A 22825-nucleotide genomic window follows, 5' to 3' on the forward strand; every position below is an offset into this window, starting at 1 on the left:
CTTATTACTCATTCTAAAAAAAGTCATAAATAAATAGCACCCTCCCAGAATGCGCCCTCGGGGGTGCGCACCTGGCGATCTCCGCGATTGCTGTGTCCTACGGACACGGCTGATAACGAGAGGTGGTAAAAGACCAATCACAGCAGCCTTTTACCACGTGATCAGCCATGTCCAATGACACAGCGGATCACTGGTAAATGCAGTTACCGGTTATGGGCTGCACTTTCCTCACGCTGTCACAGTGTGAGGAAAGTACTGCCAATAACCGGCAATTGTCAGAGGAGGGATTGGCACCAATCATCGGGGCACTGATGTTCAGCGCCCCGATGATCGGTGCCCAGCAGTGCCACCCACCAGTGCCGCCCATCTGTGCCCAGCAGTGCCGCCCACAAGTGCCCAGCAATGCCACCCTCCTGTGCCCATCAGTGCCACCCACCTGTGCCCAGCAGTGCCACCCACCTGTGCCCAGCAGTGCCACCCATCAGTTCCACCTATCAGTGCCTAGCAGTGCCGCCAGTCAGTGCCCAGCTGTGCACCCTATCAGTGCCCATCATTGTTGCATATCAGTGCCAGCTCATCAGTGCCGCCTATCAGTGCTGCCTATCTGCGCCCATCAGTGCCGCCTATCAGTGTCACCTATCAGCGCCCATCAGTGTTGCATATCAGTGCCAGCTCATCAGTCCCGCCTATCAGTGCCACCTCATCAGTGCTGCCTACCAGTGCCCATCAGTGCCCATCGGGGCCCCTCAGTGCTGCCTATCAGTGCAGCCTCATCAACGCACATCAGTGAAGGAGAAAATTACCTGTTTGCAAAATTTTATAATAGAAACAAAGAAAAAACATTTTTTTTTCAAAATGTTTGCTCTTTTTTTGTTTATAGCACAAAAAACAAACACCCAGTGGCAGTACATACCACCAAAAGAAAGCTCTATTTGTGTGATAAAAATGTAAAAAATGTCATATGGGTTCAGTTTTGCATGACCATGCAATTGTCACTCAAAGTGCAACAGCACTGAAAGCTAAAAATTGGCCTGGACAGGATGGGGGTATAAGTGCCTGGTAGGCAAGTGGTTAATAAAACAATGTCCCAAAATGTAAATCCATAATCAAGTTGTCCAGCTACATAGATCCATTGTCAAACCCAATGACCAGCTACCATAATTGTATCACTCAACTGTGTTACCAACACAAATGACAGGTCCTCTACTGGCTTCTGATTGTAAATAAACTGAATGAGGATGCCGAGTGATGTCATTGACCAAATATAACAGAGTGTATAATGATCAGAAAAGGAGTATTTTGGATTATTTGATAGACTACTAGCCTAATAATGGATCGCTTTAGTCTACCAAGTTGGAATAGATATCTAGGAATAAAGCAACATTGCTTTTTTTAACTGGGGGACTCCTTTAAAATACAGAAAAATTATTTACATTTTTGAAAAAAGTTATCTGGATATTAAAGGCTATGCTCACTGTGTTTACAATTCCTGTTCATCTACAGTTCGGTTATAAAGACCTATATACATGTAGCCTTGAACATGATATGTTTTGCTAGATTAAATTTAATGAAGAAAATGTAGTCTATTGTACACATTAGAATGTTTCCATTCCGACAGTATTTAAATGGGATGCGTTTCCTTTCCACATGATACAATTTATTTGTGAAAGTTTTCTAACATACAGTATTTACCATTTGTATTGTGAGAATAATCTTGTCATAGTAGTAGTGAGTTATCTAATGTATTAATTCAATAAATAAACACTAGTGTTTGTGTTTCTGCCCACTTTTGTAACCATTAGATATAACTAATTTATTATTATTTCTTTCAGTTGCAAGCACAAGTTTTATTTGGAAAAACTACCAAATACCAGCATTATTATTCCATTTCACAATGAAGGGTGGACATCTTTACTGAGAACCATACACAGTGTGATTAACAGAACTCCAGACACTCTCATAGAAGAAATTATCTTGGTGGATGACTTCAGTGACAGAGGTAAGTTATCAGTTTAAATTCTGAAGTAGAGTACAGTTGCATGGATTGTGCAAACAATAAATGAAACGCATTGTTAAAATGGTGAATTTAGCTGCATTTAGAAAGAAACTGGTTCAGAAAATGTTACTACAGGAAAACATAGAGAATTAGTATGCTTCCCAACAGTTTACATTTTCGGAGGATATATGCAAATGATTTTTTTTTTTTTATTTGTGTCTTCCCTACTGTGACACCAACATTGGGACTGTTGAGAAGTATGAGTGAAGTATGAGTGCTTAGGGAGTTTCTTGGAAGCTTTGGTATGGATCAACTAATGTACATTCTAGGTTTCTTTGGTTTTGTGATAAAGAGTTTTATAACATTTGGTAAGATTATAGTAAGATTATACCTAGACTTTAGTGATTTGAGAGCACCAGTTTTTTCAAACTATTGTAAAATGTCAAAGGATGTAGAAACAGAGTCAGCATTATTCCTTTGATTATTTATTTGTCTTGTGTATTTTAGACGGTAACGAACAATAGTGTGATATATTGTGGTAAAAGCAAATCATATGTGGTAGTTTTTAATTATAGTTCATGTAAATATTACTGTATTTGACAAAATATTTATACATTTAAATGATTTTGAAATTTGTGAAACTCTTGACTGCTAACAGTTTTTGTAACTCATAAAGTGCAAAAAAGTAATAGAAATAGTTATGTATCGATACAGACATTGAACTAGCAATCCTTAATTTTAGTCTTACCAACACTTTCCTGTTATAACAATTGTGTTGGGTGTCTGAATATGACTGTGTACTCTGGAGTTAGACCCACTGCACTCAGTAACCAGCACTCAGTAACAGACCAGGTCTGGTATGTCCTCTTTTCCTATGCAATGTAGGTCTATGTAAGAATACTTGTATTGTTACTCAGCTATGCCAGTAAGGAGCATTGGAATGGAAAACAACATTTTAAAGAAAAAAAGATACTCTAAGGCAATTATAAGCAAAAATAAGTCACAATTTATTACATTAGAGATTTCCATTCTTAAATGTGGGCAACGTTTTCCATTGCATTGACCAGTGTAAAAGCATTCACTGTCAGCAAAAGGACAGGTATTGAACTCACTGGAGTGTTAAGAATACATGCTGGGCAAAAAAGAAAATCTAGGCAGTTTATTAATTCCTCTTAGTGTATTATAATTTTTCCTACCTTACAATACATTTTTCCAGACGTGATTAGTGTTGCGGGACATTGTTAAAGGCAGTCCTGTTGAAACATTTTCTTATTGCATTGTTGTTTTACTAGGAAGCATCCAGTGAAGCACTTACTGTAGTTAAAAAAGCATTATTAATGTGTGACCATGTTATAGTAGAGGTCCTTATCAACACCCAATTTTAAGGCTGTGAGATGAAAGGAAGCTAACTTGGGAAAAGACACAAATGTGACAGACAGCATCTTCAAGGCATTTTTTTTACATGAAAGCTCAACTCTGGTTTAATGTTTTTTCTTGTCCTCCTGGATGTTTAAAAAAGAATCTTAAAGTATACTTAAAGTAAATTTCAATCTTTCTAAAGATGCCAACCCCTAATCTGTAAAGTCCATAAAACTCTTTTAGTAACAACATTCATCCTAAGATCTTAAAGCAGATATGAATACAGACTCAAAATAATTTTGAATATCTGTTTAGGAGAAAAGCTACATTGTACAGTATGTTATCATTTTCAAGAACTGAGGAAAAATAACTACTAGATTATATAGGACAGCTATACAACAACACTCGCAGAGAGTATACAAAAATTTTTGTTTAGCACAGAGTTCTTGCTAAAGTGTTACTTTTAAAAGTTATAATGAAATGGTATTACATCAAAATGGCTGTGAAGTTCAGTTACAGAATCAAGATACTTTATATTTTTATATTATATATTTTTTTCTTTACTATAGACAAATGTATTAACTTTTTAAAAATGGTCAGGGTTGTCCTTGAAATGTTTTATTATACGGAGAGTTTCATTTAATTGGACAGCTAGGTGTAAGAGTGACAAGACTATAATGTGATCATATATTTGTCTTTTGGTTTGTACGGAAGCAATTTCATTGTCTGGTCCAAGGGTTAATTGGATTGCTCCATTGTCTTTGTACTGTATAGACTACACATATCTTTTTGATCTTTCAAGGTCCTTCAGGTGTTAGATTCTACAAATATTTTGTAACCTCTAGTCAACAGATACAACAGCACATATAGTAATTACCATTTTTCTGATTTTTTTTTTCTGTCTCTGCTTGATGTCATGTACTAAATATATGTAATGTAAATGTAAAACAGGGACGTCAGACTAATGCTTTCCTAGAGCCAGAGGAATAATTATAGGTTAGAAGTGAGTGCCTTTGTAATGGATACAGTATAATACATTGAAAATAGCCAGGAGAAGGGTTCTACAATTTTAAAGAATTTGTAAAAAGACTTGCCAGTTATGCTTGGAGAGCTATTGTTATCAAAGCATTTTTTTGCATCAGGACCTAGGACAGCATTATCATGCAATCCTTATGTTTACTTTTTTCTGTTTTGGCCATCACTGGAATTGCGTGTCTAACTCTATGAGCATACTACCATCCACAAATATGTGTTTTGTCAGTCTTGTACAAAGAATCAAAGAGTGATCATAGGTAAAACCCTAAATTAACTTCTGACAATTGGATGAGAAAGAGAAAATACCACCAAAGTTTCCTATACATTAACACTAAAAATGCAAAGGTATAAAAAAGACAAAATAATGCACTTTCAGTTACACTGGGACTGCTTTATGGCAGCTTTGGAAACTGTTCCTATATAATGGGAATATTTGGTGGTAAGAAAAAACCAGGTCATCTTTAATGCTATGGATCATGAACAATTATATACATAGGAGGACTCTGTGGAAGACATGAAGCCTTAAAACTTGTTAGTGTTGACATTCTGGACCTACAACTGTCAGCTGTGCTGCTGTGGAAGCTGTTCTGATTACTGCATTTACTATTAAATTTGTCCACAGTATGCTTATTTCCAAACGGCTATTATTGAGGGTGAGTTTATTGCCAATGTACCTTAGATGTTAGTGATCCTTTTTAACTGATCTTCACATCCCTTTGTGAGTGAAATCCTTTCTATATATCTTATTACTAATATATATCTTATCCACACTATCCAATGCACTTTTCTGCTTCCTTTTTTTGATTGGTAATACCTAAGAAATGAATTGTAAATTCTCTGAATCATTTTATTTGACACAGATTATATATAAATTGTACTGAAAAAATTTAATTCTGCACAAAGGAAAGTGATTTAGGCATTTACTGGATACCATGGTCTGTTCTTGGCATGTGTGCGTGTGTGTGTGTATGTGTGTGTATATATATATATATATATATATATATATATATATATATACACAGAGAGAGAGAGAGAAATTTAAAATAAACCTTTAGTAAGAATAAAAACTGATGCTTTCCTTTAATTGCAGGCAGCTCTAGGTGCCATCCAATCAGATCATCTCTTCATCTCCAAAGATCCCAAAACAGAACAGTCGGCTCCTGCTTGCACACACAGTTTTGAGAATTATGTATTAAAAGTGAAGTGTGGGAGGCAGAAGGGGGTGGATCGGATCTTGTGGTCACTGTTTTCAAGATCTGACCCACCCCTCCTGTCTTCTGCACTTCACTTTTGACATATTACTATTACAACTGTGTGTGCAAGCAGGAAAGTGCCAAAAGCAGAATAAATAAAGTCTGGACTCAACTGTAACAAGATTATTTTATTATAAAAGGTACACATTCTGGGGGTTCGAATTGTCTCCTTTTTCAGGGCTTGGTACTGTAAACAAAGCGTGTACTGGAATAATCCTGGAGAGTAATAAACATGATCACTCCAGATACCAGCTAAGTTTCATGTTGGGTTCTTAGGATCTAAGAGCTTGAATTCAATGAAATCTGGATTTTGCACATTTTGTTTTTGATGCTTCACTCCTTACACATCCAGTCTCTGCTCATGCAGAGAGCTTACCTTTAGTCTTGACTCCTGGGAGGGCTGCTTATAATCATTCCCTCTACACTGCTAAGACTTGACTGAGCACACCTACTGCTTTAAGAGATCCACACCCCACGTCTTTCTTTTACTTCCTACATTACTATAATGGACAGCCTTATTAACCACTTCAATAACGGGAACTTTTACCCCCTTCCTGCCCAGGCAATTTTCAGCTTTCAGTGCTGTCGCACTTTGAATGACAATTGCGTGGTCATGCAACACTGTACCCATAAAACATGTTAGAATTTTTTTCACACAAATAGAGATTTTTTTTGGTGGTAATTAATCACCACTGAATTTTTTATTTTTTGCTAAATAAACAAAAAACCCTGAAACTTTTTTTGTTTTGATTATAAAATTTTGCAAATAAATAACATTTCTTCATAAATTTAGGTCAAATGTATTCTACTACGTTTCTTTTGTGAAAATATCCCAAATTAGTGTACATTATTTAGTCTGTAGGAAGGTTATACAGTCCACAAACCATGGTATATATATCTGACAATCGATCAATCAATGCACTGACGGCCAATCTCATTTCCTGAGGCCTGAAAACACCAGCATAGTAAAAATACCCCTCAAATTACCCATTTTTGGAAAATAGAAAGTCCAAGTTATTTAGTAAAAGGCATGGTGAGTTTTTTGGAGGTTGTCATTTTTTGTTACAATTTTTTGGAAAATGTAGAAATGAAAAGAAAAAATCACATTTTTTTTTCTTTTTACATATTGTCACCAGTCCAGTACAGCGTTATTATATAACTGGTGTGGCAGTGATAAGGGACACTGACTGGTGACAGTATGTAAAAAAAAAAAAAATAATAATTATTTTTTTTTTCAAATGTTTCTATTTTTTTATTTTTTATTACATATTTATTTCTTTTTTTTGCAATTTTTTTCAACACACTGTGACCAAAACAATACAATGTTACCTTGTAACATTGAACTACTCTGGGCAAGTGATTTTTTCTTTTTTAGACATTATGATTGCTAATATCAATGTATTTCATTGATATTTTTAATCATTGTTACTGAATGAAACTGATTCATTCAGACTTTTGTTATGATTAGCTGTGATTGGGCAAAGCTCATCACATGATACAGATGGGCTGTGATTGGCCCTGTCTGTACCATGTGACTGCTTTGATCCATCACAGCTAACAATACAATTGTATACAATGAATGGCATGACAGGAAGCTATCCATTGTATACAATCGATTGGTCACAGGGGTCACATTACACTGGCAATGGACCGGTGTAGTGATATGTCATTGACTGTGTCTCATGGACACAGCCAGTGACAGATCGTCCCACTGCGCGGCCCCTCAGCCACGTGAATGACTGGTTTTGACAGGATGTCATATGGTGCCCAGTCACAATGGCGAGTGCCCTGCCCGGCCTTTAGTAGATTGAGGGCCGGGTGGGACACCGTTGTGATTGGGCGTCATATGACGTCCTGTCAAAAGCAGCCATTCAGTGTTAATCAATAGTAAGGTGCAGGCGGTGGAAGGGGAAAAGCAAGTGGCAGTATGTTGTTCAGGGATTGTATATATACATATCACACTATTAAAGAACCTGGAACATGTTAAAAATGATTAAACTGTCATCTGAAGCTGATATCATTGTATGTTCGCCACGGGTTTTCTTTAAAGAAATTAATTAATTAAAGGTACTTATATTGCACCAGCAATTTATGCAGCGCATGTTATACCTACAGTCCATATGCATGCTGAAGCTAATATACAGTACATTTCTCAAAATACTTTTTAACTTAATATTTCTCATAATTTTTGCTTAATATTCTATTGATGTATTTATTTGTTACAGGTACTTATAAAGTGCTAACAATTTATGTAGCACTTTACATGTATATTTTCATTTTCAGTCCTTGCACTCAAAGAGCTTACAATCTAAGTTCCCTAACTCACATTTATATATACACATAGACATTTATGTATACAATTTAGACAGCAACCTTTTAACCTACCAGCATTTATTTGGAGTGTGTGAGGAAACTGAAGTGCCTGGAGGAAACCCATGAAGGCACAGGGAGAACGTGGGGGTATTCCAGATAAATACTACCGTGGGTTATGATTTTAACTGATGACTCTAGTGTCGCCAAGCATTAGTGCTAGCCACTGTGCTGCCCATAGAAAACAATAAAACTATGCTGAAGTCAGAATCTTCATTTTCAAGAATACCTTGATAAACATTTGAAAAAAGATGCCCAGTGCTTCACCCACTGCCTGCAAATATAAACAAACTGTAAAAAAGAAATTGTAAAAGTTTTGGTCATAAGTAAAACTATTTCCAAAAACATAATATATCCTCTTTAACCACTTCCTGCCCTCCCGCAATATACTGCGGCAGCTACAAGCAAAGCAACGTACCCGTATGTCGCTCTGGCTGTACTAACTCAGGGGGGCGCCCGAGTGGGCATGCAGTGTTCCCCCCTCGTGACTGCTGTTTCCAGCGGTTACAGCGGAATGAAGATCCCGGTGAATGGGACCCGGTGATCATGTAATCACTAGGCAATCAATGATCACAATGTAAGCAAACCTGTTATGAATCAATCTCAAAGTGAAACAACAAGAAGCGCACCAACCTTGTGCATTACCTCAGTAACCAAAATTTATTTAATGAAGGAAAGGTACTCACAAACAGCGAATAAAAACAGGCATGTAAGTCCACCAAGGGACTTCAAAGGTAAGAGGCCAGCGCGAATCCCATCATGGGTGTAGGTACTCAGTCCAGCTGACGCGTTTCGAAGGTCATGCCTTCTTGCTCAGAGCTGACTGGACTGAGAGTGTATGCTCCCATTTATGCCCACAGACTGAAATAGGACCCTCCCAAATGGGTTGGGCTGTCCTGGGCCGGGGGGAGGGGCCCTGGTATCAACAGAGTACAATAAATCGTCAATAGTCATCCAGATGAATATAAATCATAAAATTAAAATAAAATAATATAAAATGTATATAGATGGTAAATGATACATTATACCTTAAAAAGTGCAGCTTATAAATACAATAGTAGGAAAAATTTAAAATTTAAAATTAGTTGATATTAACATTAAACTGATCGTCGGATGTATACAATGTATATAAACTATATATACACATACAAAAAAACTGTATACTATGTATATGGAAAATATATAAAATATATATACATCCATAGACACAGAGGAACCCACACAATTGCATGAACTATACATTGTCTGTTTGTCCATAAACGATGAGCAATTCAGCTAGAGTGTCTGTTAGAAATAGCAGAATTCATAAAACTAATAAAATTAAATTAATTTTGAATTTCTGCTGATCACCCCCCATGGTAACATTGTACTATTGTACTATGCTGATAAAAGTATTTAAAAAAAAATAAAAGGAAAAAAGTTTTAAAAAATACAATATTGAGATTTTTTGTAAAAAAAATTTTTTTTTTTAACAACTTGCCAACCGCTTGGCAGCTCTTGGCAAAGAAATGTAATCTCGTGTCACTTCCTATTTTGGGGTGTGAACGCACCTGCACTCCCCGCTGCCCCCCCACCTGTTGGTCCGGGGAGAGAAGAGAGAACACGGCATCAAGTAAAAGCACTACATTTTGCACACACATTAGATTAGCACATTTAACCCTTTGATTGCCCCTATTAACCCTTTGACCACCCCCTCACCCAGCCAGTGCCATTAGTACAGTGTCTGTATATAGAATCTTTCACTGATCACTGTATTACTGCCACTAGCGACATCAGATAGTATTAGGGTCAGTAAGCGCCCCTCCCAGCCAAGGTTAGCTAGCGTTAGGTTGCCCGCACACTATCGCACTCACGCTATAGGTCGCTGATCATCCCCATTACTAGTATAGTGTTCACGGATCAAGATATTGATCATGAACAGAACTATACTAGTGCCTCCTTTGTATGGTATCCCCAAAAACGCAGTGTTGGCAGGATCGGCCCCGTTTGCTGCCAGCACTAGCATTTAGCCATTCTGCTGTTTTTCACTGAAGATTTGTATCAATTGATTGTGGGCCAAAGCAATTTATACGTACAAAAATACATCGCCTCCCACCCAAATTCAGCTCTTGCCAAACATTCCCATGGAAACCTATCACGGTTTCTGAATTTAAACTTTTTTGGGCTTAACCCTCAACATGAGCATTATAACAAAGAATGAATTGCAGTCATATTGGTCCACAGAGCCAATTCATCATATGCCTGTGTTCTCTGCTGTTATATACTGTATATGCCCAACATGGACCAGCAATGTACTGATACATTGCTGGACTTTGAGTGATTTTACTGGGATGATGCCTGCAGCGACATGCATCATTCTGGTATTGTTTTTTTTTCTGCTGGCAGTAAGCTTCCATGTAAAAGCAATCCTAGTGGCCAATTAGCTGCTGAATTGTTTTTATGAGCAGCGGGAAGGGACATACCCCCCTTCTGCTGCCTTCCACAGTTTTCTTGGGCTCTCCTGTTCCACAGGGGAATCTGAGAATGCAGCTGGCAGTTCTGCTGGCTCACCATAGAACTGATCAGAGACCAGGATGGCTCCAATCATCCCTATAGTCTAAGAAATCGGAAGCTATGAGCATTTCATAACTTCCATTTTGCATGATATAAACAGTGCCATTTGTAAATTGGGAAAGCATCTGATCACACCGATCTTGGTGAAATTTAAGGGCAAAGGACATATCTAGAGTCTTATAGACACCAGATTTCTTAAAAAAGAATATATAATAATGCCATTTGAAATTTTAGAGGATATTTGCTTTCCCTGTGATAGCATTAAAAGTGTTAAAAAAAAATGAAAGGGACAGTGTAAAAATAATTTAAAAAATCTAATTAAAAAAATCAAAACAACTAAAAAAAAAAAGCATTCTTACTCCCCTGTGTGTGCTCAAGCATTGGCCTTTTCTTTTTTTTTTTCAAAAGGACCTCAAGAAATGTGATAGGCAGTCAGAAAGTAAAAGCTACGTAAAAGCTACGTAAATTCCAATATATATATATATATACTAATAATATATGTCTATAGACGCTATAACTTTCACACAAACCAATCAATATACATGTATTGAGATTTTTTTTACCAAAGGCATGTAGCAGAATACATTTTAGCCTAAATTTATGACTAACTTTGAGTTTATTGTATATTTTTTATAACCAAAAGTGAAAAAATTGTTTTTTTTTCAAAATTTTCTGTCTTTTTTTGTTTATCGCACAAAAAATAGAAACCACAGAGGTGATACAATACCAACAAAAGAAAGCTATATTTGTGTGAAAAAAAGGACATAAATTTCATTTGGGTACAGCATTGCACGACCGCACAATTTCCAGTTGAAATAGCGCAGTGCAGAACAGCAAAAAATGGTCTGGTCAGGAAGGGGGGTAAATCCTCTGGAGGGCAAGTGTTTAAAAAAGTCCCCAGAAATGGTGCAAATGATCCAAAATCCACCTTGCTCCAGATATTTGACAGGCAAACACAGATGATCCAACAGAAGGTTGTTTAAGTATTTCAGAATAATATTGCCATAGCTTGCCACCAGCTACTTAAAAACTTTACTGAGTGGTCAGCACTTTATGTAACATTTTATGACAACATACTGTATCTAATGCTTATACTTTTTTTTCTTAAAATGTCAGTCTTGAGGACAGTCAACGTTAAATGAAAAGAACATTTCCCTAAACATTAATAAATAGAAAAAAGTATGCCTTCTGTAGGTGAACAAGTGAATATCCCTTGTCGTAAAATCATTAGCACTATTCCGCAAAGAAAGTTTTAACTGTTATTATTTTATTGAGATATGTTTGTATACATTGCAGACCTCTACATCTAACAAAAAAACCCCACACATGATTAGAAAAGATGTTTTTTTGTCTTCTGTACACCAAACTTTTTTTTACCAACTCAAGGCTTGCATCTAATACTGAAATAAGCAATAAGTCAAGAGTATATGTTTTATATTGCAATTATTTTTGTGTTAACTATTGGGATGCAATGTCATTTACTGTACTCACTAAGGTTTTTTGCCATATAATCTGGTAAGGGGTAAAATGCCAACTCATATATTACTTCTTTCTTTAATCACTTTTATACTAAACAAATAAAATTGCATTGCTAGGGTTTTCATTGCTATTATGTCTTATTTTTGCTGTATATGTTTTGCTAAGTGTACTTGCTATGTACTTTTGTTTGTGATTCTTACTTTGTACAGCATCACAGAAGATAAAGCTGTTGTATAAATCATTAAAAATAATGAAAGCAGGTATGAGCTGGTAGGGCAAGTTGAGATACATATGTCTATCTAAGCAACCAGTAAACAGCTGGAATAAAAGACAACCTTCCCTAAGACAAACATAAAGGCTGTCACTAATTTTTTCAGAGTCACAAAGGTACAGTACATGCCTCTATCCACGCACCTGATACATAGTCATATTTATTGTAAGCGTTTATGGATCAATTATGAAAATAAAGTCGTGAGATTTATAAACAAAATTGATTTCTTACGCTTTCATTGGCTAGTGAGTAGGGCTATGCATGTTTAAGTTGGGAAGCCATCCAGGAGCATATCAACAAACGAGAAAATGGAACAGGAAAGGAAAAAGCAGAGAACAGATAATGAAACAAACAAACAAGGAGGAAGGGCAGGGCAAGTGGTAGAGCAAAGGAAAACCCAGGATGGATCTTCGCTTGTCCTTGTAAGTGTGTGAGAATTCGTATTCAGAATAGTTATGCTTATTAAAATGCAAATAGTGCCTGCTGAAAATCTCTTGGTGGATGCACAATCCATGGAATTTAGACATATTCTAACTTTTGTATAGTATCTTTGATAATTGCAGCCATGTTTTTATTCCATCAGAATTATGCTATTTTTGTTTAACTTGTGTAATTGTGGGGTCTGAGGACCACTATGATTTATCTAGTTCTTGTTTTGCTGCAGTTAATAGGAAAGTTTGAAGTCTAAATTGTGATTTTGTGCAGTTTGCTGATTTTAGGTTCAGCAGTGCCTGCTTGGGGGTCTTGCAGATCCCCTTGCCCAAACGGGTTTAAATCAGTTGTTATACATTGGTCCAGAACCTCCTAACTTTGAGGTAACCCCACCAAATTTGTAGGAGGTTTACCCAATACACTTGTCAGAGGAAGTAGGTATAAACCTTGGCATCTAGTGTGGGACCATTTACCACCATATTAGTAATTTAGGAAGGTGCCATATTTTCATTCAGAGAATGCTAGCTGTCTGTTTTTTATACTGACCCTCACAACTCAATACTTCTTAGTTACTCACCCAAAGTAAGTATTCAAAAAAGATGTCTGTAATTAATATGTGCTTGTTATGGACAATGCCTCAAAGTGCTGAAGCCAGCAGGTTGGCAAAACAGTCAGTCAACTGTCATTTTCAAAAGGAGGTTAGCAATGACAAGCCCCATACTTCTCTCAATACTTTACTTTATCTGAAATCAAAATTATGCATACAACTGTTGTGATGTCTTTAATTTACAGACTTCCACTAAAAAAGGAGAATTGGTATTTAATAGGCTTTTCTGTCTAGGTTTTTAGCCTGCCTGTCTATGATTAAATTGTCACTATACTGAATACCAAACAGTTGCAGAAGAGGGGGAACAAAATAAATATGAGTAGTGTCTCGTTAGTATCATTAGTATTATATGTAAATGTCATTGTATACACAGCAGGGATTAGGTGCAGGTATGCTGCTACCATAGGTTCTGTGACATTTCCCAGATTTTCAGTATTCATGAATCCCAAGCATTTGACTGAAAAGTTCACAGGATGGACACCTGAAATAAAAAACAACATATAAAACACCGCATACTCTTTTCCCTAGGTCAGCTAAGTCATTTGAAGAAATTGGTTACCCAGACATATTGCCAGTACATACTGGAGTTTCTAGAACGAAATTACATTTTTTTTACATTTTTATTTTTATTTTTTTGCTGTATTTTACAATTAGTACATGCCCCCCTTGGCAGTGCCTGGGATACAATGCCTTTTGTTTCACAATAGTTTTCTTATGAGCCTTACAAATAACTAGAATGAAATAAGATGTTGACCTATAAAGCCTCAGTAGGGTTCACCACAATGTTTGAAGAAAATTTTGAAAACAGTTCATGAACCAAATCCAGGCAGATCTGCTCATCCTAATTACTATGCTATAGAGAATGCCATATATTAAAAAAGTTGCAAAGTCTTACAGTCTCACATCTTTTACCTTTGTCACTTTTTATCACATTTGCTAAATATAGTTTGAGTTGGATATTTATCACAAAACTTGCATTGTGAATTGTTCAATATGATATATACATTCAAAAATGATAACACCAGTTACATAGGCCCAAACGAGTTGGGGATTGGTCATTTTTAATTTAGCTATGCTAGGACCTAAATGGCCTAACTGCTTTCCATTGGAAACCCTATTGTCTTCTGCATATACATACTATAGTCTGTGAGCAAGTGTGCTGTGAGCGGAGAGTTTACTTTTCTGTGCATGATCAGTTAAAATCAGGTATATTGTATTTTCTGTCATAGAAATAAGAACTGTAATGTACTTTAATATGTATATGAAGCCAGTACTTTTACTTTGATTTATTTGACCTGACAATACATTTTATTTGTAACGTGCAGTATATTGCCAATATTTTATATTCTGTAATAAATCATCAGATAAAATAGCCTGTGGTTTCAAGCTACAATATTTTATTCTAAATTTGTCAAGTAACTATGTACATTTAGCAAGGCAAAGTAAAAAAACATGTTCAAAGAGTTTAAGGTTCCTGCTAAAATTGCAAAGCTATCTCATGGTTTAGTAAAATGTTGCAGAATTTGATAGTAGTTGTAGAGCAGTTTGTAGTTGTGTGTGTTCAGGCCACTAATTTCACTGCTATAGTAATGCATTCTGTAAGTGGCATTTCATAGTTGCACATTAGACAACTCCCAATGCTTTCATTAAACCAGTATACATGTACTGCAATGAGCAAGTAAAGGTGGAGCTGCTACATCCTGATGTTGGTCATGGAAAGAATGATAAAAAAGTGTTGCTTGTTTTGGGCATCTGTTTTTTTTTATCTAATTTTCATAAAATGTTTCTTTATCATTGCTGTGCAAGGGAATTAGTCACATTTTCTAGCAAGTTCAAACGCACATTGCAAGTGAACAAAAATGAAGCTGTGGAAAGGAAAACACTTCACATAAGCATGTATAATTTTTAATTTCTTTGTGTTTTTACCTGCAAGCTAATTACTGGGTCTTTGAAAGTGAACTTGTTCTAAAGGAAATATTGAAGCTGTCATTAATCACAGTTTTTTTTACAAATTCTAGCTGCCCAGGTGTCTTTTCGTTAAATACTTTTTGAGTATGTAGGTTTACAGTACATGTCAGAAATCCTAATATGGAAATAAAAAGTAGGTGCTAGCCTTTTAACCTCCCTGGCGGTCTGATTATGTCAGTATTTCTGTGCACAAAGCGGTACATTGTTTTCAATGGAAATATGTTGTTTTTTTATTGTAGGCCTGTAATTCTTAGGAATAACTCACTGAAATCTGTCCGAACAAGAGTCTAGTAAACATCCCGGGTATAATAAAATTTGCAACACGAAATCATAAATTATAATATAATAAATAATCATAAAAATAATAATATAATAATACATTTAATTCAATAATGTAATCAAACCAAAAGCTCAGTCGCAAAATCGTTTTTCAGTGTCTGATGACGAATTTCCTCATGAATTATCACTCAATTCTGCAAGTGTTCTAATTTACTATCTCTGTTCTCTAGCTGATCTAAAACCGCTTTTGACCTGAAGGGATGCTTTTTGGATGCCATGGACGTTTCTCGATTTCCAGGCTGAAAGAACAGTAAAATGCCAGGGGGGTTAAATAAAGGTGTTTAGGAAATGTATAGCCTTAAAAAAATAGGTGAAGTAAATAAAAAAAAAAAACTATTCACAAATAGTTTTAGCATATACATATAATCAATACAATCAATATAAACTCCAAAATATCTGTGAAAATTCTCAATCACCATGTTTTTGAAAATACTGTATAACTGGGTGATAAAGATCTTCATAAAAACAAAGTGTTCCACTACATGTAGATGAATTTCTTGCTCACCAGTTCCCTATGGCCCACAGAGCAGCCTGCAAGCAATAGATATCACAATGCAGAATGTGGGACAGCTGAATCTAGTCTACCCATTGGTGCCACTATGAAATTCTCATTCACCACAAACAACTAATCAAAAGCCCAGAGAGAAAGTCTATAGTGTAGTAGGTTTTATTAAAAGATATAAAAAATAAAGTTTATAAAAGATAAAGTAATGCACTCACATAGATAGATGCCAGTGGGAGGCAGCAATACAGACAACTCACTTGCTGAGGACATGTGGAGTGTGAAATGCGCTGAGGATGAGCCGTTGACATCACTTTTGGGCCTATCCCCAACATCTCTTCCAGTTTCCATGGAACACACGCTGGCTCTGTGGGTTACAAGTGGTGGTGCAAATAAAAGGTTCTGACAAGTGAGCTATCTGTGTTGCTGCCTCCGATTGACACCTACAGTATCTATGTGAGTGCATTACTTTATCTGTTATACTATTTGGTTTAAAAAAACTTACTACACTATAAGCTTTATCTTCGGGCTCTTGATTTGTTGTTTTTAGTGAATAAGAATTGCATAGTGGTACCTATGCATAGACTATATCTAGCAGTCCCACATCCTGGATTATAATATCCAATGCTTGTAGGCTGCTCTGTCTGCCATAAGAATCTGGTGAGTGAGAAATTAATCTACATATGGTGGAACACTTTGTTTGAATGATGAAGATTTTTTTCACCCAGGTATATTTTCAAGAACACAGTGATCGGGAATTTTCACAGCTTTTGTGGAATTTATATTGATTATATGTATATGCTAAACCTTCTGTTTTTTTATTTGGTTCTTATTGTGAATAGTTTTTATTTACTCCACCTATTGGTTTTAGGCAACACATGTTTTAAGCACCTTCATTTAAAGGGCTAGCGCCTACTTTTATATATATTTTTTGCACATGGTTAAAGTGTTTGTTGCACTTAACCCTTTGAGGACCAAGGGACGTATTTGTCCCATGTTTGTAATTGCTTGTATAATCTGATTAAGAACTTAAAACTCTTTTTTTTTTTTTTTTTGGTTTGAGTCAAAATATTAGTTTTTATCAACAAACAACAAATGGATTTAGCTTTTTGCCAATTATTTCATGAAATAGCTTAATTACAGCAACTGAAGTGTACGAACTTTAAAAACAAAAAATTGATTCTTTTGGCGGGGCAGCTGTCTTGATTTGTTTACACACTTTATGGGGTGGCACCCTCTCATTTTTTGTTTTTTTAGAAATCCTAATATAAATATGTGGTCCAGGTAGCTACGTTAAGATCATAGGAAAGCAACTAACATTTTCAGAAGCAGGAGTCATGAATGGCAGCTCTATATTTTCCTTGAATGGATTGCTTTTAAACTGACAATAGAAAACTTGCCCATTTTCCATTTACCTTTTGAAATAAAAAACTACTACCTTTCTTACCTCAATTACAATTACATTACACTTGGGATTTAACATCTGGTTGTCAAAGTAGTCTTTAAGTCACAGTGTGTACAGTGGCTCATGGTGTATAATTGCTTCCAGTACCTCTTGTTTTAACAAGTATGTTTAAGCAGCTATCTAGATGCAATTCATGTGACTATTATCCTGAAGCCAAATATGGTAATAAGCAGATATGCACACATAAAATAATGATGCCAAACTTGTCCTTGAACAATGTAATATAATTTAAGTGATGTCTAGGAATCTCTGAGTGGAACTTTCCGTGTGTTGCTCATGAATGCTAAACAGGTTTCACAAACTTAACATATATTTTCAGGGTTTATACATTTAGGGCTCAAGGAATTATTGCTGATTAGACCTTGTAATAAGTTAGGAACTATACTTAAAAGACAATAGAAGGGCTTCAAGCAATCCACCTTTAATGTTTGAAGTTTGTCACTCTAAGAGTGCTTTTTATGTTTAGCACATTAGTGCTAATATAAAGAGGAAAAAAACTTGCTTGAAATTAAACCGTACACTTTAATGGAGTAGAATTTTTTCTAGGCCATTTGGTTGTAGAAATTAGCTAAATAGCTTAAATATGCTGTATTGTTTTATATTGCTATAAACATTACTGCATCCTTCTTTTGTTTCTCAAGGTCACACAAAGAATCGCCATGTGCTTTACAAAAAGCACACGTTTCAGGAGAAATAAAATTAGAACATAAATGTTGAACTCTCGTTAACCATCCATTAAAACAAATTACTTTGATTTAAATTTATTTAACTTCCTTAAAATGGTATAAGATTTTGCTATATTGTTTAAACACATTTTGACGTGGCAGGTATAATGTGTTATTAATGGAACATAACGTGCAAAGCCTTAATGGCTGAAAGGACTGCTAAATATGTATACTTTACATGAATTAAAGTATAGGTAAACCCTCACCTTGTAAAACAAACCATTGTTTTAAAATAGAAATGAAAGGCAAAACATTTATATTTACATATGACAAAAAAATTATCAACTTGTTTTCCCTTTTTATGAGTGATTACATTTGAGACATTCTCAGCTGCATTGAAACTGGGGGGAGGAGAAATAGCATCATAATGAACTTTTCAGTGAAAGCCTGTGTGGGAAGGGGGGGGGCAGTGATATATGGACAAGTCTGATAACTGGAGGAAAGCAGACTCAGTTCTCAACATAGCTTGAGAACTGACCGCATTGTGTTCTCCTGCTTAGTGTGGTCAGTTGTTATTAGAAAAGCAGAGGGAACACCAAGTATTTCACACAAAAACAAAGAAATACACAGAGAATAGGATACTTTTTTAATACAAGTACATGGTACAGCAGGCACATATCAGAAATATGAAATGTTGGGTTTACATACTCTTTAAAGAGGAGCAGGCATGGGTCAGCTTTATCAATAGGAATGAGCAATTGAACTTGTAAAAGTCAAAGGTAACAGCAAAGTTAGGTGTGTTCCTCTGAGTTGAGGTTTCCTGAGAAAAAAGGAATTGTTCAAAGGACAGGTCATTACTTTCTACATACTTCTAGCCTCTGATTTCTGTTAATTGTAAGGTTTAAAGAACTGCTTATTGAGGAATGCAGCACAATGATGATATTGCTGCTACTTTTATAAGGTAAAAACTGAGTTTGAAGTCATTTGGTGCAGACATTTTTTTGGACCCTTGTGGCTAACAAAAGCCAGTATTCAGAAAAGACTTGAAAATAATAAATCCCCAGGGCCAGTTGTCTTAAACCCAAGTGTGCTTAAAGAACTTAGCCATATTATTCCTAATCTTTAAGGACAAACCACTGACTGGAATGGCACTAGTTGATAGACATAAAGCCAACATGGTATCAATATTCAACTACATACCAGTCAGCCTAACATTAATAGTAGGTAAAGAATATTGGGGGGTGATAATGGACCATATCCACGCATTTGCTGATAAAAACAGTATCATTCGTGGTAACCAGCATGGGTTTATGGAAGCTTAATCTTGCTAGACCAACCTGTTAACATTCTATGACAAAGTGAGCTGTAATCTGGATAGAGGATAGCCTGCAGATGTGGTATATCTGGATTTTACCAAATTATTTTATAGATTACCCCAGAAATGTTCAATATACAAATTGAGGTAAGTTGACTTTGACAATAGTATATGTCCTTGGATGCAAAATTGGTTACAGGAGTGCTTCCAGAAGGCATTATTAAGTGAGATACTGTATCTTTTGAATGGTCTGGAGCTGTGAGCAGTGTACCCCAAGAATCTCTCCTGGGACCATTTCTATTCAACGTGTTCAAAAATATTATAGAAGTTGGAATAAATAGTTCAATTTCATTGTTTTCTGATGATACAAAGATAAGCATGGTAATAACTTTACAAAAGGATATAGCAACTTTACAGGACCTCTTTAAATTAAAGAGGCATGATATTACATGGCAAAATGAGGTTTATTGAAAAGTAACGCACTTAGGGAGTAAAAATATTCACAGTATGCAAGTTACACGCACGAGGGGGAAAAGTACTTTGGGGAAATCGAGGATGGAAATGGATCTGGGATACTGGTGAATCACTGGCTCAACAATAGCATGCAATGCCATGCTAAAGCAAGTAAAGTTAACAGACTATTGGCATGCATTAAAAAGGGTATTTACTCAAGTGATAAAAGTACCTACCACTTTACAAAACTGTAGTTCGGCCACATCTTGCGTATACTTTCCAGTTCTGCTCACCAGTCCACAGAAAGAATGTGCTGGAGCTAGAGATAGTCCAGAGAAGGGCAACAAAACTAATAAGGGGGCTGGAGGAGCTCCAAGGGAAGCAATCTAAGGGGAGATATGATAGCAAAATACAAATATCTAAATGATGATTATAACATCGGGAGTAAATTATTCAGTCTCAGATCTCTTAAGAAGACACATGGCCACTCAATGAAGAAGACAAGAATTCGTTTAACCTTAACCCTTTCACTGTCCGGTCCGCACCGCCTGTGCATGCACTCCTGCCATGTATTCTGAGCTCTGCTTGCCCATTTCCGGGCTCGGGCTCAACATGGCAGGTGCCAGAGAGTGGAGGTGAGAGAGGAGAGTAAACGTGTTTCCCTTCTTGCTGTGATCTGAAAAGCAACATGTATGACGTCACTTCTGTGTTACCATGTCACTATTCTAGCCAGAGAGGAATGTATTGCAATGCAATCTGTATTACAATACATACAGTGGAATCCTGCATGTCTTATTAAAGAGATCCTGTGACCTAAAAATCATCACATAGGAGATTTTGTATCCCCTATGTGATGAAAAAAATTAGGCAAAACATTTTTTTTTTTATTGCAAATAAATAAAACTTTTTCACATAACATCCTTCCCCCAGAAAATTAAGGCCCTCCCATCCCCACATATATGAACGTACGTACGTATTTAAAAATATGAGAAGTGCGGCGCTAATAAATATGTGTCTCAAATGAACTAAAACACAAATATGATAGGCAAAAATTAATATATCAGATAAATAATAATGTCCAAGTAAAACGCAGGATCTTGCATGAAGTAAAAAGAACCAGGATCCAACAGTAAAATTGCGCACTCACCGGACGCGCTATAAAAAAGCGCATATGTAGTATGACCACTGGAAATCCATCATGCGGGGACAGTAGATAGCCATCCAGGAACAGGTGATCTCAGTGTAATGGACAACTTCCAGATCCAGAAATCCCCTTAAGACTGGGTGAATGATAAGTAAGGGACTCCCTCCGGTGGTGAAGATGAGAAACGGAATTTCCTGAAATATGTTAGCTCCAGATAGGAGCCAAAAAACACCTCATAGTGTAGTATGTAAAAAGCAAAAACGTTTATTCCAAAAATTTAAGAACTTAAAAACAGGGCAGAAACACTGTGACAGTGAACAATGAATGGGAGTGTAACTGACCCAAAAGTAAGATGGCCGCCGGGCCTCCTCGTGGCTCCAGGTGGCTGAATGTCACGCTCTGCTGGCTCCTCCTAAGGCCTTTCGTGCTCCAGCACATCATCAGAGGGGAGGCCAACTCTGATGATGTGCTGGAGCACGAAAGGCCTTAGGAGGAGCCAGCAGAGCGTGACATTCAGCCGCCTGGAGCCACGAGGAGGCCCGGTGGCCATCTTACTTTTGGGTCAGTTACACTCCCATTCATTGTTCACTGTCACAGTGTTTCTGCCCTGTTTTTAAGTTCTTAAATTTTTGGAATAAACATTTTTGCTTTTTACATACTACACTATGAGGTGTTTTTTGGCTCCTATCTGGAGCTAACATATTTCAGGAAATTCCATTTCTCATCTTCACCACCGGAGGGAGTCCCTTACTTATCATTCACCCAGTCTTAAGGGGATTTCTGGATCTGGAAGTTGTCCATTACACTGAGATCACCTGTTCCTGGATGGCTATCTACTGTCCCCGCATGATGGATTTCCAGTGGTCATACTACATATGCGCTTTTTTATAGTGCGTCCGGTGAGTGCGCAATTTTACTGTTGGATCCTGGTTCTTTTTACTTCATGCAAGATCCTGCGTTTTACTTGGACATTATTATTTATCTGATATTTTAATTTTTGCCTATCATATTTGTGTTTTAGTTCATTTGAGACACATATTTATTAGCGCCGCACTTCTCATATTTTTGTGTATTTTGAGGGTTTTGCTGTGATTACCTTGAGTGCATTGGCTGCTGCTGAGAGAGCGCTCACTGTTTTATTTTTTCTTCTGTACGTACGTATTTGTTTGCCCTTAAATTCACTTTAGTGTGTTTCTTAAAACTTTGCAGTAATATTGTGTGACATAAAAAATTGGAACTTCCATTATTTTATTCTCCAAGTTGTCTGCTTTCTGAAAATATATCATGTTTGGGGGTTTTGTGTAATATTCAGGCCTAAAATAATTTTTTAAACTTGTGTGCAAACAAAATGCAAAAAAATGACTCTCGCAGTGAAAGGGTTAAACTGCATAAGGATTCTATACTATTAGAGTGGTAAGGATGTAGAACTCCCTCACACAGTTGGTGGTGTTATTGGGGAGTGAGGATAATTTAGAAAAACTTTTAGATAGGCATCTTAGCAAATGCAGAATACAGGGATGTGGGAAATGGTAGTGATGTAAATGCACACACACACAGTTTTACTGGTTGGACCTGTGTTTTTATTTCTTACCAACCATGAGGTTGATTTACTGTAGTCA

At 36.4% G+C, this 22825-nt stretch overlaps 1 protein-coding gene across 1 annotated transcript in view; it reads left to right on the plus strand.

Annotated features, from left to right (window-relative positions):
* The window catches only part of GALNTL6 (polypeptide N-acetylgalactosaminyltransferase like 6), a 1522699-nt gene that overhangs the window by 531132 nt on the left and 968742 nt on the right, over window positions 1–22825 (plus strand). Inside the window, exon 4 of the mRNA XM_089684035.1 lies at window positions 1833–1999. Within this exon, the coding sequence (XP_089540161.1) occupies window positions 1833–1999 (167 nt within the window). The remainder of the gene's footprint in view (window positions 1–1832; window positions 2000–22825) is intronic.

Source organism: Staurois parvus, unplaced genomic scaffold (genome assembly GCF_062004578.1).
Source record: "Staurois parvus isolate SC_StPar_1 unplaced genomic scaffold, SC_StPar_1.0 ptg000334l, whole genome shotgun sequence".
NCBI classification, from domain to species: Eukaryota; Metazoa; Chordata; class Amphibia; order Anura; family Ranidae; genus Staurois; species Staurois parvus.